This window comes from Cnephaeus nilssonii, assembly GCF_951640355.1.
Source record: "Cnephaeus nilssonii genome assembly, chromosome: 11".
Lineage (NCBI taxonomy): Eukaryota > Metazoa > Chordata > Mammalia > Chiroptera > Vespertilionidae > Cnephaeus > Cnephaeus nilssonii.
The window spans coordinates 30602482-30617525 of record NC_137082.1 but is presented as its reverse complement, the minus strand read 5'-3'; the positions used below and the strand labels follow the sequence as shown (position 1 = coordinate 30617525).

The window sequence follows — 15044 nt, the reverse complement described above, 5'->3', positions numbered from 1 at the left end:
CTGACATCTTAAAAAATTAGTCTTTTGTGTTAGTGTAGTTGGTAGCTTGCATAGAGGGTAATAGGAAGCATCAGAATAGCTAATGCTAGTAGTTATTGAGCATTCATTTTATGCCATCACTAAACTTAGACATATAAATGGATTATCTCATCATTATCCTGCAACTTTTAAGTCTTCTATATCACTTAGGATTTCTGTGACTCACCTAGGGACTTACATTTGGTAGAGATTGCTGCTCCAGCAATTTACATTTGCTCTTGCTACTGTAATAGTCCTTATCCAAAGGCTTCAGGTAGTCTAGTGTGGATATTTTGCTGCTTGCTATAGATATCTATCTATTCTAACCATACATTGGAAAAATACTTTGTTCCTAATGTGAGGCCAGTTCAGGCCAAAACTCCTTCCATCAGCTGGCCAGCAAAAGCTCCATTCTAGCTGGCATAAAATAATGACATTCTGGGTTCTCAGGAATTAGTTAGCTCAAGGCCAGACCCCAAATGGTGATTCCCCTTTACCTAGTGAAGTTACCATGGCAAATGGCTGCAGAATCTTAGGGGGAAATGAAGATGATGGTTCATGGTATATGCATGTTGATGTTCTGTGGAAGGATCTTCCTTACATGTGCCCATCATTGAAGTGCTCTGAGTCTCTAAACTGACCCAGGCCTGGGAGTTGGGTAGAGAAGGGATCCTTTCTCTAGCATGGCAGTCTAGTTAGGCCTCCTCAACTGACCTGGGCTAGCTGCCTCTCATTTCCTTTATTGGGAGCTTCACAATGAATTATCCAAAACCAGAAATGTTTGAGCCTTGGTGACTATGGCCTCTGAGGCTCCTTCCATCCCACTAAGATCAAAAATCCCATTTTGAAGCCAGTCCCTACCACCAGCATCTCACTGTGGTAAAGACAGCCAGGAAAGCACTTCTGAAAGAAGTGTACACCCTCTAGCAAGGCACTTGTGGATCCCATCAAGGACATGGTGAAAGTATCAGTAAGAAGGTTGAGCCTGTTGGATCCCTTATAACACTGATCTCTACTTTGTGCCAAGAATTTTCTGACTTTTCATTGTTACCTAGCTGAATCCAATTCAGCCCAGGTTTTCACTGGCCAACCTAGCCCACCATTAGAACGCTGGCCAGTTTCCTGAGCTGTTACACTAACTCAGAAGTTTAGTTAACCATACCATAATTACAAATTGACCTTATACAAAAATTAAGCTCTCCTTTCCTTTTTTGGAGGTATTTAATGACCTAACTCAATTAATTACTTCAGTTTCTTCTATTAGCTCCTTGCTTTTCTACCTTGTTTATGTATTTTACCCTCTAGGTTGTGTTATGCTTGCATCCTTATATCCATGAGCAGTGAGAGCTGGGTTGCATAGAACTTTTCATCATGAAAACAAGATACAGTAGAGAGATTTTTAGAAGTTTGCCTTCGCCAACTCCTCTGTTGCCTTTCAGCATTATTTCAATTGTCTCACCAAGGCCCTGTCTTGCACACAAGCAACCCACGAAAGATGTGAATTCCATTGTCATTAATATTTAGCAACCAGCAAAATTCTGAAATGTTATCATTTGGTTCAGCAAAAAACATAGCACAGTCATAGAAAGGCCCTGAGCCTTGCACTGTTTGTGGAGGTGAGCATTTGATATTGGAGCTGGGCTTTTTCTTATTTTGTTACCCGATATTGTCAGAAATAATTCTACGCGTCAGTGTCAACATTTCTCATCTACTTTTTTTTTTAATATATTTTATTGATTTTTCACAGAGAGGAAGGGAGAGGGATAGAGAGCTAGAAACATCGATGAGAGAGAAACATCGACCAGCTGCCTCCTGCACACCCCCCACCGGGGATGTGCCCGCAACCAATGTACATGCCCTTGACCGGAATCGAACCCGGGACCTTTCAGTTCGCAGACCGACGCTCTATCCACTGAGCCAAACCGGTTTCGGCTCTCATCTACTTTTAATTGGAATTCTCCCACCCCTTTACCACCAGCTGAAACACATTCCAGGTGACTCAATCAATAACTGAAGTTCTTTCTCTTTATCTGAACACAAGAATCAGATTTACATCACCCACATTTCTCCCATCAGTTTCTCAACTACAACCCACTCACTCATATTAACTGCTAAGTCAGTTAAGGTCCTTTATTTAAAAACCAGAGAAGTCAATACAACTAAATGAAGCAAAACAACAAAACTGTCAGTTGGGGAGACATTGGAGAAGTTGACAGAACCGAAAGATGAGGTAGGCTACCAGCCCTTGGGCAGAGCAGGCCCTGTTCTGCTGGCTCTAGGGTCCTTTCAGGAAGCCTCTGCTGCTTTCAAAGTCCTGGCAAAGAGAATCTGGTTGGCACAGTGTGGGGCAAGTGTGACTGTGCTTGCATCAGTCAGCCCTATCAGGAAAGAGGCTGACGGATAACACTTAGGACAAACACACCAATTTGTGTCTACTATCATAGAATAGTATTTTTATGGTCATGGAGTAAGGAGGACCTTTCTAAGCAAAACACAAGATTCAGCCCCAAATGGAATAGATTGAAATATATTTAAAATGTTAAATGTCTCTATGAAAAATGTCTCCATAAAAAGTGGCCAACTGGGAGAAGCTATATGCCACAGGTAGACAGAATATTCCATAATATATAGAGCTTCTACAAACCTGTGAGGTAACAGTAAACATTGCTATTGCAAAATTGGCAAGTCACAGAAAAATAAAAGGTCTATAAACATGAAAAAAAGCTCAACTATATCTAGTCATCAGGGAAGGCAAGATTAAAACTAACCATTATTTTGAGCCTGTCAGATATGAAAATTTTAAAAGACTGATATCATATACTGTCATTGACAGGTAGAAAGAGTTCAAATTGGCATAGCATTGGAAGGATGATTTAACAGTATCAAGCAAATTTTAAATATCTACACTATCTGACCTGACTTCTAAGACTCTAATAGAAAACCAAATATGTATTTGTATGTAGATGCTCATTACAGCATTATTTCTAATAGTAAATAAAATAAAAAGTAGATATCTATCAAATAGCAGAATGGCTAAATGAGTTCTTGTGTCCATTATGAAATTCTGTACTGTTATTAAAATAAATGTTTTGGCATAGAAAGATCTAAGTTGTACTGTTAATAAAGAAAACACATTACAGATGACTATACATGGTATAATACCCCCTTTAAAAATGTATGAGTGTATTAATGCATTTTTTTAAATCTGGAAGAAGAATACTGTGAACTGTGAGCAATGGGTTACCTATAAGGGAAAGTAGAATGTAGGAGAGACATGATAGGGAATTTCCTCTTTCTTCTGAATTTATTTGACTGACTTTTACAACAAGCATATTCTTTTTATAACGTTTTTTAAAGCAGAGGTTTAAAAAAATATATGGTAAATAAAGCTAATGGAACTTAGATTTAGGGTGGATATACTGCATGTAGAATAAAGAGTTGATGTCCCTAGCTTGAACTATGCCAGGAGTCTTATGGTCAGGGCTCTGTGAAAAGGAATGGGAAGTTGTTTTGGAGAAAAAATGTACCATGGGGGTGAACAGCTGAAGGAACAATGGGCATAGGACACAACAGTTGTTTTCAGATATTTGACAGGCTTTTTAAAAAGAGAGTGTAGCATCTTGATGAAACCCTACCATGGTTGAAAGTTCCATGAGATTGTGTTTGTCCTAGACTTATAAGCTGCAACTTTTTTATTGACTAGTATTTGTCTTAGAAGGAAGCACTGAATTTGTTTAAAAGAAACATTTTGAAAAGTTACTTATTGAGGTCCCTAAAGCATGTTCAAGTTTAAAACACACACACACACACACACACACACACACACACAAAAATTTGGTTAGCTCCTGAGAGGAAGGGGATAGGGAGCGAGAAGAGAAGGAATGAGGTGGAACTAGTGAGACGGTTAAAATCTGTGCATTACAAGATGTGACACCCCATTGTTCAGGATCCTACATCTTTAAGAGCTTAATTCTTGGATTTCCAGATGAAAAGGCTTGTGTGTGTAATCTGGTGACAGGACTGTGTGACATTGGAGTGAGGTAGAAGCAAAGTAGCATCTACATTGATGAGTTGTCTCTAAACAAATGAATTGGAGCCAAAGGCTAATAGGAAATTAGCAGGTGCTGTGTCAAGGGCTTTGAATTCAACATTCTAGGGAATTGGGGTTTCAGAGTTTCCAAGGGGCAGAGAAGGTGCCAGCTGACATCTGAGTTTTACACTAGTCAGTACAAGGGAAATGCAAAAGAAATTGTGTATCTGGGTGTTGGGTCCTTCCAAATAAACTGTTCCAGGATGAGATAAACTACCTTGGCAGGTGTTGATTCCCCATCACAGCAGAATATTCAGGCACTGATAGCTATTAGGTGAGAGTATTTAAAAGGGAAATTCAAACATAAAAGTGAATGAATGAGATTCAAAACAGTACTAGAGATCTTAGCATCGTGAAGCAGGAAAAGAAATGAAAGGTATTAAAGATTGGAAAGGAAGAGACAAAGTATGCATTTTTCACAGAATAGAATAGTGTCCTCAGAGAAATGCAAAGTCTCATCAGATAAATTATCAGAATTGGTAAGTTATTTTAGTAAGATTGATAGATACAAAAACAGCATTAAAAATTAATGCATTTCTTTGCATAAGCCACGGTCAGAATCTAATACTAATTTTTAAAAGATGGCCATTTACTGTAGCATTTAAAATGTAAAGTACCTAAGAATAAATTTAACAATATTTACAAAATCTTTAGAGAAAATATTAAATGTTTGAAGACATTAAAGAAAAAGCCTAAATTAAAGGCTCAATATTGTAAAGATGTCAATTCTCCCCAAACTGATATGTAGATTCAATGCAATTCCAATAAAAATCCCAACAGGTTTTTTGTGGAACTTGACAAGCTGATTCTAAATTTATATGGAGGAGAAAAGATTCAAGAATAGTCAAGACATTCCTGAAGAAGAAGAACAAGGTGAGGAGATCTGCCTTACCAGATATAAAGAGTTATTATAAAATCTAGTAATTAAGACAGTTATGTATTGGCACTGGGATAGACGGATTGATCAATGGAATAAAATAGAGAGCCCCAAAGCAGATTTATGTGTAAATGGAAGCCTACTCAATGCAGAAATGCAGTTGTAGTTTTGTTGGATGAAAAGATGGTCTTTACAATAAATAATGCTGGGACAATTAGGTAATCCTATGGAAATAAATGAAAATTAATTCTTATCTCATACCAGAAACAAAAATCAGTCCCAGTTAGTATGCACACTGAAATCTAAAAGACAAAATGATGAAACATGAATGAATGTAGGAAAATATAATCTCACAGTAGGAAAGGATTCTTAAGACTTAAAATGTTGATAAAGGGAAAGATTAACCAACTTGACTACATTATGATGTAAAACTTCTGTTCATAAATAGATACCATAAAAAAATGAAAGGACAGGCCACAAACTTGGCAAAAAATATCTGTAACACTTAATAACTGATAAAGAATGAGTATCCAGAATATATAAACAACTCCTACAAATTAATAAGAAAACAAACAAGCAATTCAGGAGAAAAATGGGGGAAATATTTGCTAGTAGTTCACAGAAGAAGAAACCCTGTTGACCAGTCATCTATGGAAAAATGGTCAACTTCATTAATAAATCAGGAGAAGTATAAATTAAACCGACCTTTGATACATTTAAAGTCTGATGATAGCAAATGTTGATGAGGATACAAAACAACTGGGAACACTTTACATGGCTGATGGGAGTGTAAATTGTTACAACTACTTTGAAAAACAATTTGGCCTTATCTGGTAAAGTTATAGATACTCATACCTAAAACTCTTGCACATGTGCATGAGGAAACACATACCAATTTGTGTTTGAAGTAGGATTGTTCATTGTAAACAACCCCACTATTCGTCAGTAGTAGAGTGGATAAATAAATGTTGGTATGGACTCAAAATGGAACACTGCAAAGTAAAGTGAATGAACTTTGGCTACATGGAACAACCTAGATGAATCTTCATAACATAACATTGGACAAAATAAAAACAAGTTACCACCGATTATGATTCAGTTTTTATCAAAAAATAGACTGAATAATAAAAAATATTGTTTAAGGATACAAGATATATGGGATACAAATAAATTAAAGCAAGATAATGATAAACACAATATTTTCAAGTTTATTTGTGAGAAGGAGGAGTATATGATGAGGGAAAAGACCAAAGAGAACTTCTAAGTTAAATTGTGTAATGGATATATTGGTATTTTTAGAAATATAAAAATTGAAAAACTGTTTTAAAAAACATGTTTTTTAAAAATGGCTTAATCTTCCTTCCAATGAAAGCTTACACAAGGGATGAAACGGTCTTTGATGCCACCTAGTGTTTCAAGAGATTTTAACATCTAAAGCCTTCTGGTTAGCTGCTGCTTCCTAACTCTGGGGGCTAGGTTTTTCAGGGTAGAAAGGAAAAGGAGTAAGATTCTCCTTGTTTTCATCCCTGACAGGCTCTTCAGCCTGACCCTTTGCATCCAGCACCATGTTCTCTAGAGCAGGCCCTTTTCTCTTGTCAAACAATAGCTCCTGTTTCTTCCTCACTTTCTTTTAGGAACCTTTCTTAGCATGGCTGGAGACCTAGTTTTTCTTCATCATGACCTGAGGAGCTAGGGATGCTGATAGGACTATGGTCATGGTTATTACTGACCCTGGGGACTATTTTCAAGTCTTGCTGTCTACCTTTGTTCTATATCATTTAAGACAGGTGTACAGGGAAAGTAATGCCTCTGAATTAGTTGTGGGGGCTTTAAAAACTTGTATCTTATCCTGCTCTGACCAGGGTGGAAACATGGAAATCTAGCCTACCTGGGTGAATTGGGAAATTCCAGTCTTAGGTAGGGTCTCTGTTCATGTGTAGGAGTCCTGCTCAGGATACTTTCCCTCCTCCCCGCCCCCACTTAAGTATTAGCAGCACCGGGTCTAAAGAAATTGCTTCTCAATAAAATAACATGTAGAATCTCCAGGGTTTTAACTCTGAATGGAAAATCGTAAGTGAAGGCAGATGGACTATGAGATTCTGACTCCCTTTATCTTAGGATCTTTTAATTTCTCTTTATTACTGTTTTGATGGTTCCCAGGAAACATGTTTGTTTCCTTCTTAGAGATCTTGCTTTCATCTGGTAAAATTAGTTCCTTTTAGGCTGGCATTTCCTTTATTTAATCATATATTTTTTTATTATCAAAATTAGAAACCAAAGAGTCACCCTTTATTCCTGTCTCTTTCTATCCCCAATCTACATTCCTTTCATTCCATCTCTCAATCTAGTAACTCTGTCTCCAGAATATATCTCAAATGCATCTATTTCCTTGTACCATCATCTTTCCATGTTTCTATTCTTGTTTGCCAGTCCATTTTCCATGTATCAGCTAAAGTGATTCTTTAAAATATACATTGATTGGATTGCATCTTTAAAACCTTGAATGGTTTCCTCATGCACTTAAAATTCAAGCTATTGAAGGGCCTATGTGGAAATGTGTTAATTAACCTTACCAAGCTCATCTCCTCCCACTTCCTCTTGCCATCCCCACCAATCACACTTTCTATGTAATACGTTCACTGACCTTTTACTTCTTCCCACAAGCCAAGTCTTCTCCTCTCTCTTGAGTCACCACAGATGCTGATCACTGTGCCTAGAATACTGTTTTCCACACTCATCCTTCCTCTAAGTTTGGGTAGTCTTTCTCTAATAGCGTCTTGTTCTTTCATTGCATATATTGTGGTGTATTATTTTATATTTACTTGTTTAATGTCCATCTTTCACACACAAGTTTGTATTGTCTGTGAGAGCAAGAACTGTGTATATGATTGATTCACCACTGTTTGCTCTGTATCTAGCCCAGTATCTGAGAGGTATACAACATATATTTGTTAAAGGAATAAGTGAAAAATAACATATGAACCATAATTTACTTAACTCTTTCCCTACTGCTGAATATTAAAGCTGTTTTCAGTTTTGGGTCATTCTAAACAATGATGAAGTAAATAATTTGAACGTAGAGATTTTTATTTCTTTAGGCTAGATTCTCAGAAGTGGAGTTGCTAGATCAAAGAGTATGAATATTTTTAATTTTATTTTTAAGGCTTATAAGACATATTTCCAAATCACTTACGGTTTCTAGGTTGGAATTTTTAACTGTTTCCTTTTTTGCTTTCTTAGTTTTGAATATATGGGACATATCAAAAGAAAACAGTTCAAATAATAAGGCTTAGCTTCCTGCTCCTTTTAAAAATTAATTTATTAAATGCTTATTCTATGCCTGACAGATTATTTTATTTATTCCTTATGTGGCAGATATTAGCATCCCAATTTTACAGATGAGGGGATTTGGGCCTAGAAAGTTTAACTGTTTTGCTCAAGTTCAGACAATCCAGACTATCTCGTGTCAAACCATTTATGCTTATCCATATACCTACCTAATACACATGTCCTTCAAAATTGCTGCATAGTCACTGCCACCTCACCAGATCCTCTGCTTCCTAACTGCTGAATCCCTGTGAATGCCTGCCCTCCCACCCACCTGCCTATCCTTGTTTCCTTGCTACATGATGCTAGAGGCTGGGTTGCCATGCCCCTTTGTCAGGGCCTAGAGAAGACCGAACTCAGCTAACTGTCCAGAGCTGTGTGGTTCATTCTGAGATGCATCTTATCTTTGCATTGTGGTTAGCATGAGGATAAATGGCTCATCCCTTTATGTCTCCACTCCAATTAACAGGGTGGTCCAATTTGACCCAGCATTGTAATAGGCCCCTAACCACATGGTAACCATATAAAGAGCATGCTGCATAATAACAGGAAGGGCATTCTGCTCCTGGGGATTCTTGGTGGTAAACGCTAAGAAATGTGCAGGCTCTTTGGAAAAAGGAGCACTCTCTGTGTTAGGCTGCAAGTGTTCCCCCAAGGAAAGGTAGAACCTGCTGCCAGGTGGGGAGTTGGTGTAGCAGTCTGCATGTTTGGTGTTTATCCCTGTTAGTAACTCCTCTAATTTCTCTTAACCTTTCAGGCTCTCCCTGCTTGTCCTATCCAGGCCACCTGTGAAGCTGCCTCCAAGGAGGAAAATAAGGAAAAAAATCGATATGTAAACATCTTGCCTTGTGAGTGTTTGTAGGGTTTCTAGGGATGTAACCTGAAACTGCATCTCTAGCCAGTTTTTTCTGAGGCTGGAAAGAATTTTGTGATTGATCATAGGAGGGTTGGTAAAGAGAGTAAGGTCAGGCCTTCTGTCAAGCTAAAATTACCTTTATGGCTCCCAATGCGACCCCAGGTACTTACAAAGTCAGTAGGGGTGCTTAATTAGTTTTTTTGTGGCAAGCCTAAAGTTTCTAAGAGGTTAGGGAGAGCAGTTTCACTAGGACCAGATAGGAAGTGGGTTGTTTATGGGGGGTTTTTTGTAGTGCTCATTGCAAAGAAATTAGGATACAGAGTTCTCTTTATAAACCTTCCCAGAGTTAGTCATTACTAATCAGTTGACCTATATAGCCTAATAGACATTTTTCTAGACCAGGGGTCTCCAGAATGTGGGATATACATAATCCAGTGGGATAAGAGAGCAAAATATTTGAACTTTGCCTTGTTTTTATAATGACTTTTTTGTATATAAATTATATAACTTATTCTTTAAAGACCTTCTGGTATATTTTTGGGTGCATAACATATTAGAGATCACTATATATTTATATACTAGTATACTGTACTTATGTCTTCCTATTTGTATGAATATATGTATGTATTTATATATATATTTAATGTAATTGATGCATTATATACATTGTTCAGACCCCCTTTTTTTTTTAAATCCTCACCCAAGGATATATTTTCTATTGAAAGTGGGAGAAGCATCGATGTGAGAGAGGCACAACAATTGGTTGCCCCCTCTCCCCGCCCTGCCCTTACCAGGGCTGGGGAACCTGCAACTGAGGTACTTGCCCTTGACCAGGAATCAAACCTGAGACCCTTTGGTCCTTGGGTCAACACTGACCACTGAGCCAAATTGGCCAGGGCAGACCTTTTTTCTTTTAACAATATTGTCAATTCATCTGTTGAGAAACAAAAGTAATCACTTTCCTCTTTATCAACTGCTTACTATTCCATTTTTTTTTCTTTAAGAATAGTTTATTGATTTTTAGAGAGAGAGGGAGAGAAAGAAACATCAATGTGAGAGCAAAACATTGATCAGCTGCCTCTTGCATGCCGCCTACCAGGGATCAAGTCTGAACCCGGGCATGTGCCCTGACCAGAATCGAACTGGCAACCTTTCAGTGCACAGGACAATGCCCAACCAACAGCCATACCGGCCAGATCTGTGGACATATCTTAATTTATTTAACTAGTCCCCTAATGATGATTGAGATATGTCCAAATATTTGCTGTTACAAGTAGTTGCTTCAGTGACATCTTTATACATCTGTGTCTCTGTACACATAGGCACAAATGTCTTATCTGGCCTGGTTGTGTCAGGACCAGTGAGAAATAAAATTGGATTTAACTATTTTATTAACTAAGTATTTAAAGATTATTTTTTTCCCTAGATGATCACTCTAGAGTCCATCTGACACCAGTTGAAGGAGTTCCAGATTCCGATTACATCAATGCTTCATTCATCAATGTAAGGAACTCAAGCTTTCTCATCATTACCTTGAACTGAGTCCTTCCCAGCTTCATGTTAAGAGGAGAATTTGTCATTTCAAGTTTTCCCTGAGGAGTCTAATTTTTTAAGTGACTGAAAACAAAGGTGTTTTTTTTTTTAATTTTCATGTATTTTTATTGATTTCAGAAGGAGAAAGAGATAGAAATATCAATGATGAGAGAGAATCATTGATCAGCTGCCTCCACACCCCCCACTAGGGATTGAGCCCATAACCTGGGCATGTGCCCTGACCGGGAGTCGAACTGTGACCTCCTGGTTCATAGGTCGATGCTCAAGCACTGAGCCACGCCAGCCGGGCAAAAGGGGTTTATTATAAGATACTGGATAGCTTACAAAATCTGTGGGAAAGCCAATGAAACAAGCTAAGGTACTGCTCAGTGAGGAATAGAGCAGTCATAGAGATACCCAACTACCCCCTGTGACTCTGATAGTGAAAATTCTGCAGAAGACCTGGATGCTTCTGCTGCCATGCTTGCCCAAAGACCAAATCTTGCTAGCACAATCACTCTCTCACATCGCTCACTTCTACCCCAGGTCTTATGTGGGAGCATCTGCTAGGTCGGTGCAGAACTGAGCTGCAAGGGACGAATCTAGGGAATTTAGCTTTTAGTGTCTTGGCCTCTGTAGTAAGAAAGTCAAGATAGCAGTGGGTAAGACTGAGTGCTGAGTAAGCCACCTAATAGTATCTGCAAATTTTCAGTACAGCTAAGGGTTTTAATTCATTCTCTGGGCAATGGGGTAATATCGAAGGTATTAAAGACAAGAAGTGACGTGGCCACATTTGTATATTGGTCAGTCAGGTTACTATGTGCAACATGGATTTAGGAGGGCCAACTAGAGGCTGTTACAGTAGTAGGTTATAGATGACGAGGGCCTGTAGAAAGGTTGAAGAGGAAGCAACAAAATAAAAGCTACTTTGGAGGTACACTTAACAGGACTTGGTGATTGATTGTATATTTGCGAGAGTAGAGCTTATAGAGAATAGACTGATTCATGTGGATGTATCCAACACACAGTTGGTAATGTTCATCTGGAGCTCAGAAGAGATATTCCAAAGCCATGGTCTTGGAAGTTACTTAGAGGGAGAAGATTGGGCCCTGAGGCCCACCAGCCTCTGCCACACACATTGAGCAAGAGACACTCGTTAGTAAGATAAAAGGAGACTGGGAGAGAAGAGCATCTCAGAGGGCAAAAAGTAAAGCATGGAGGAAATGTTTGGTGGTCAGCAGGGTTAGGTGCAAATGAGAGATCTAGTGAGAAAGCGGTAGCAAATGTGCCTTGGACTTGGAGTATAGGGGTAGACAGTGTTCTTAAGCAAATTGAGACCTTGTTATAGGCTGCCAGTTACTTACCAAACCCTTTTTCTCTCCAACTTAATTGAGTTATAGTTTATATAACAAAAATTTGTCTATTTAAAGTGTAGAAGTAAATTTTATAAAATTTACCAAGTCATGCTGCCATCACCCTAATTGTTTAAGAACAATTTTAGCAACTTTATTATATGTAATTCATATACCATAATTTTTACCCATTTAAAGTGTACAATTCAGTGGTTTTTAGTATATTCACAGATATATGCAGCCATCAGTCAATTTTACAACCTTTTTATCACCTCCAAAAAGGAACCCTGTACCCTTTAGTTATTGCCTCTTAGTTTTAGAACATTTTGATTACCCCAATAAAAACTTCTTGTCCAGATACAGTTAAGCCGCATTCCCACCCCTGGCAATCACTTCCCAACCCCTTTTTGCAGAGAGGCAAGATCACAGATGAATCTTGAAAGAAAATGGTGGCAACAGCCAGTGGAGACTAGGACCTATGGTTTGGGGAACACAAAGGTCTGAAAGCAAACCTGACATTGGTCACAGGGGAGACAAAGCAGGCTGTGGCATAGTTGGCAAGTGGGCCTCCAGCCTGGAGTCTTAGAAGGAACCAGTCTCCTCACTCACCTGTAGAAGTCTAAGAGTGTAGGGTCTTTAGAAGTTACTACCAGTTGTCAGTTTCTTAGAGGCTCCTTAGCTATATCCCAGTGCTCCCTTGCTGCTTCTCTCATTGCCTGTAGTGGAGAACCCAGAACACTGGGAGCTGAGCTGCCATACCCACAGGTTATTCCCAGAAGTCTTTGCACCAGGGTAAAGCATCATCAAAAAATAACCGTTTTCCTTCCGAGTGTGAGCTCAGCTTCATCCCTGGAACCACCACATATGCTTCTGCCTTGGAGGGTTCCAGTCCATTAACACTAAGACCCAGATTGTAAGGCTCTGAGAACACGTCAGAAATAGGGTCTAGCCTGGGATTTGGGATTTGGATATTCTTTATTAATAATTTACTTGGAGAAGACTACCTAGATCATGTAATCTTTGATTCCTGCTATCCAAAGCTAATCCCTTGGAAGTTTCTAGAATGGAAATTCTTGTTAATTGCTTGGACCTTTTCACAAGGAGGCCTTGTTAACTTGTTGGGAGTCTGGAGAATATTATTTCCAACCCATTTTTGGTTTTCACTTTCTTTTTCTTCCCCACTCTCCTCTCCCCTCAGGGTTACCAAGAAAAGAACAAATTCATTGCTGCACAAGGTAACGTAATAATTTTTTTAAAATATTCCAGGGAGGAAATGGGGGGAGAGAGAGAGAGAGAGAGAGAGAGAGAGAGAGAGAGAAACATCAGTGATGAGAGAGAATCATTTACCAGCTGCCTCCTGCCTACACCCTACTGGGGATAGAACCTGCAACCTGGGCGTGTGCGCTGACCAGGAATCGAGCGGTGACTTCCTGGTTTATAGGTCAATGCTCAACCACGGAGCCACTGTAGCCAGGCAAGTAATGATAATTTTTTACTCAGGCTTATCCATGAGCTCATAGTGGGTTTGGGTTATTTCTTCCAAATGCTAAATAGATTAATCTGAATGCAGACGCCTTTCTATAATGATTACTATCTGAAAAAAATGTAATCCACCTTGCAAGTTTATAACTAAAGGCCTTGATCTTGATGACTTAGTATCCAGGGGTCTTTTAAAAGAAGTTCTTTTGTAAGTGTGCATAACGAGACTGGAGAAGAGAAACACCAATCAGAAAGGATATATGCACCCCTATGTTCATACCAGCACAATTTACAATAGCTAAGATTTAGAAACAGCCTAAATTTCCATTAGCAGATGAATGGATTAGAAAATTGTGGTATAGCTATACAATGGAATACTACACTGCTGTAAAAAAGAAGGAATTCTTACCATTTGCAACAGCATGAATGGAACTGGAAAGCATTATGCTAAGTGAAATAAGCCAGTCAGTGAAAGATAAATACCACATGATCTCACTCATATGTGGAATATAAAAGACATTATAAACTGTTGAACAAAAATAGAAGCAAAGAAGCATCGAACAGACTGTCAAACTACAGCAGGAAGGCAGGAGAGGGTTGAGGGGGTGGTAAGAGATCAACTGATTTGTATTCATGCATATAAGCACAACCAATAGACGCAGGACACCGGCTGGGGGGTGGTGAGGGCAAGTGCCGGGGGGTAGGGGAGGCCAGGGGGAGGTCAGTGGGAAAAAAAAGAGAGACATATGTACTATTATTTGTAATGCCTTTAACAATAAAATAAAAAATAAATAAAGCAGGGAAAAAAAAGACTGGAGAAGGCTATACACGCATGGTGTGACCCTTTGGGAACATGAGGTTCTAGTTAGGCTGCTCAGAATTTGAACTTGTAATCAATCTTCAGAAAGGATTGGCCACCTCCCAGGATCCAGGCTGGCTCATTTCCTCCCTGCCACTCATGGGCCTGAGCTCCACTATTATTAATAGATTATTAATAGACTAGAGGCCCGATACACGAAATTCATGCAAGGGGCTCGGCCCTCGCAGCCAGGGCGGCTGCCTCAGCCCTCGCAGCTTTGTCTGGAAGGTCGTCCAGCTCTCTGGTCTAATTAGCATATTATGCTTTTATTATTATAGATGAGTGGTCTAGGAACCCTCAGAGCAGGGACCTAGTACCATGGACCCTTTAGTTAGTGGAGGACGATTTACAGGGAAACAAGCAAAAATTTTGGTAAGTGGCTATGCTCTTAATACAGTAGTCAATAGCCACATATGGCCATTTAAAATTAAAAAATGAATTAAAATTTTAAATTCAGTTCCTCAATTATAGAAGTCACATTTTAAGGCTCACTAGCTACATGTAGCTAGAGGCTTCTATAGCAGTGCAGATATAAAACTTTCACCGTTACAGAAAGTTCTATTAGACATAAAACAGAGATTGAGATAAAGTAAGTTAGGAAAAGTCTCAGATCCTCCTTACCCTCGCAGTCTCCCACTGGGGGTAAGCTTTTT

The 15044-nt window shown here is 38.9% G+C and overlaps 1 protein-coding gene across 4 annotated transcripts in view; it reads left to right on the top strand.

Moving 5' to 3' along the window:
• Window positions 1-15044, top strand: part of PTPRA (protein tyrosine phosphatase receptor type A) — a 142217-nt gene that overhangs the window by 105161 nt on the left and 22012 nt on the right. For 3 of the 4 annotated variants that reach the window (XM_079784900.1, XM_079784901.1, XM_079784902.1), the window contains 3 exons: window positions 9070-9160; window positions 10595-10671; window positions 13252-13288. In XM_079784900.1, the coding sequence (XP_079641026.1) occupies window positions 9070-9160; window positions 10595-10671; window positions 13252-13288 (205 nt within the window). Of the gene's footprint in view, window positions 1-4958; window positions 4982-9069; window positions 9161-10594; window positions 10672-13251; window positions 13289-15044 lie in introns of those variants that run through there. The other variant, XM_079784903.1, reaches the window with a different exon arrangement.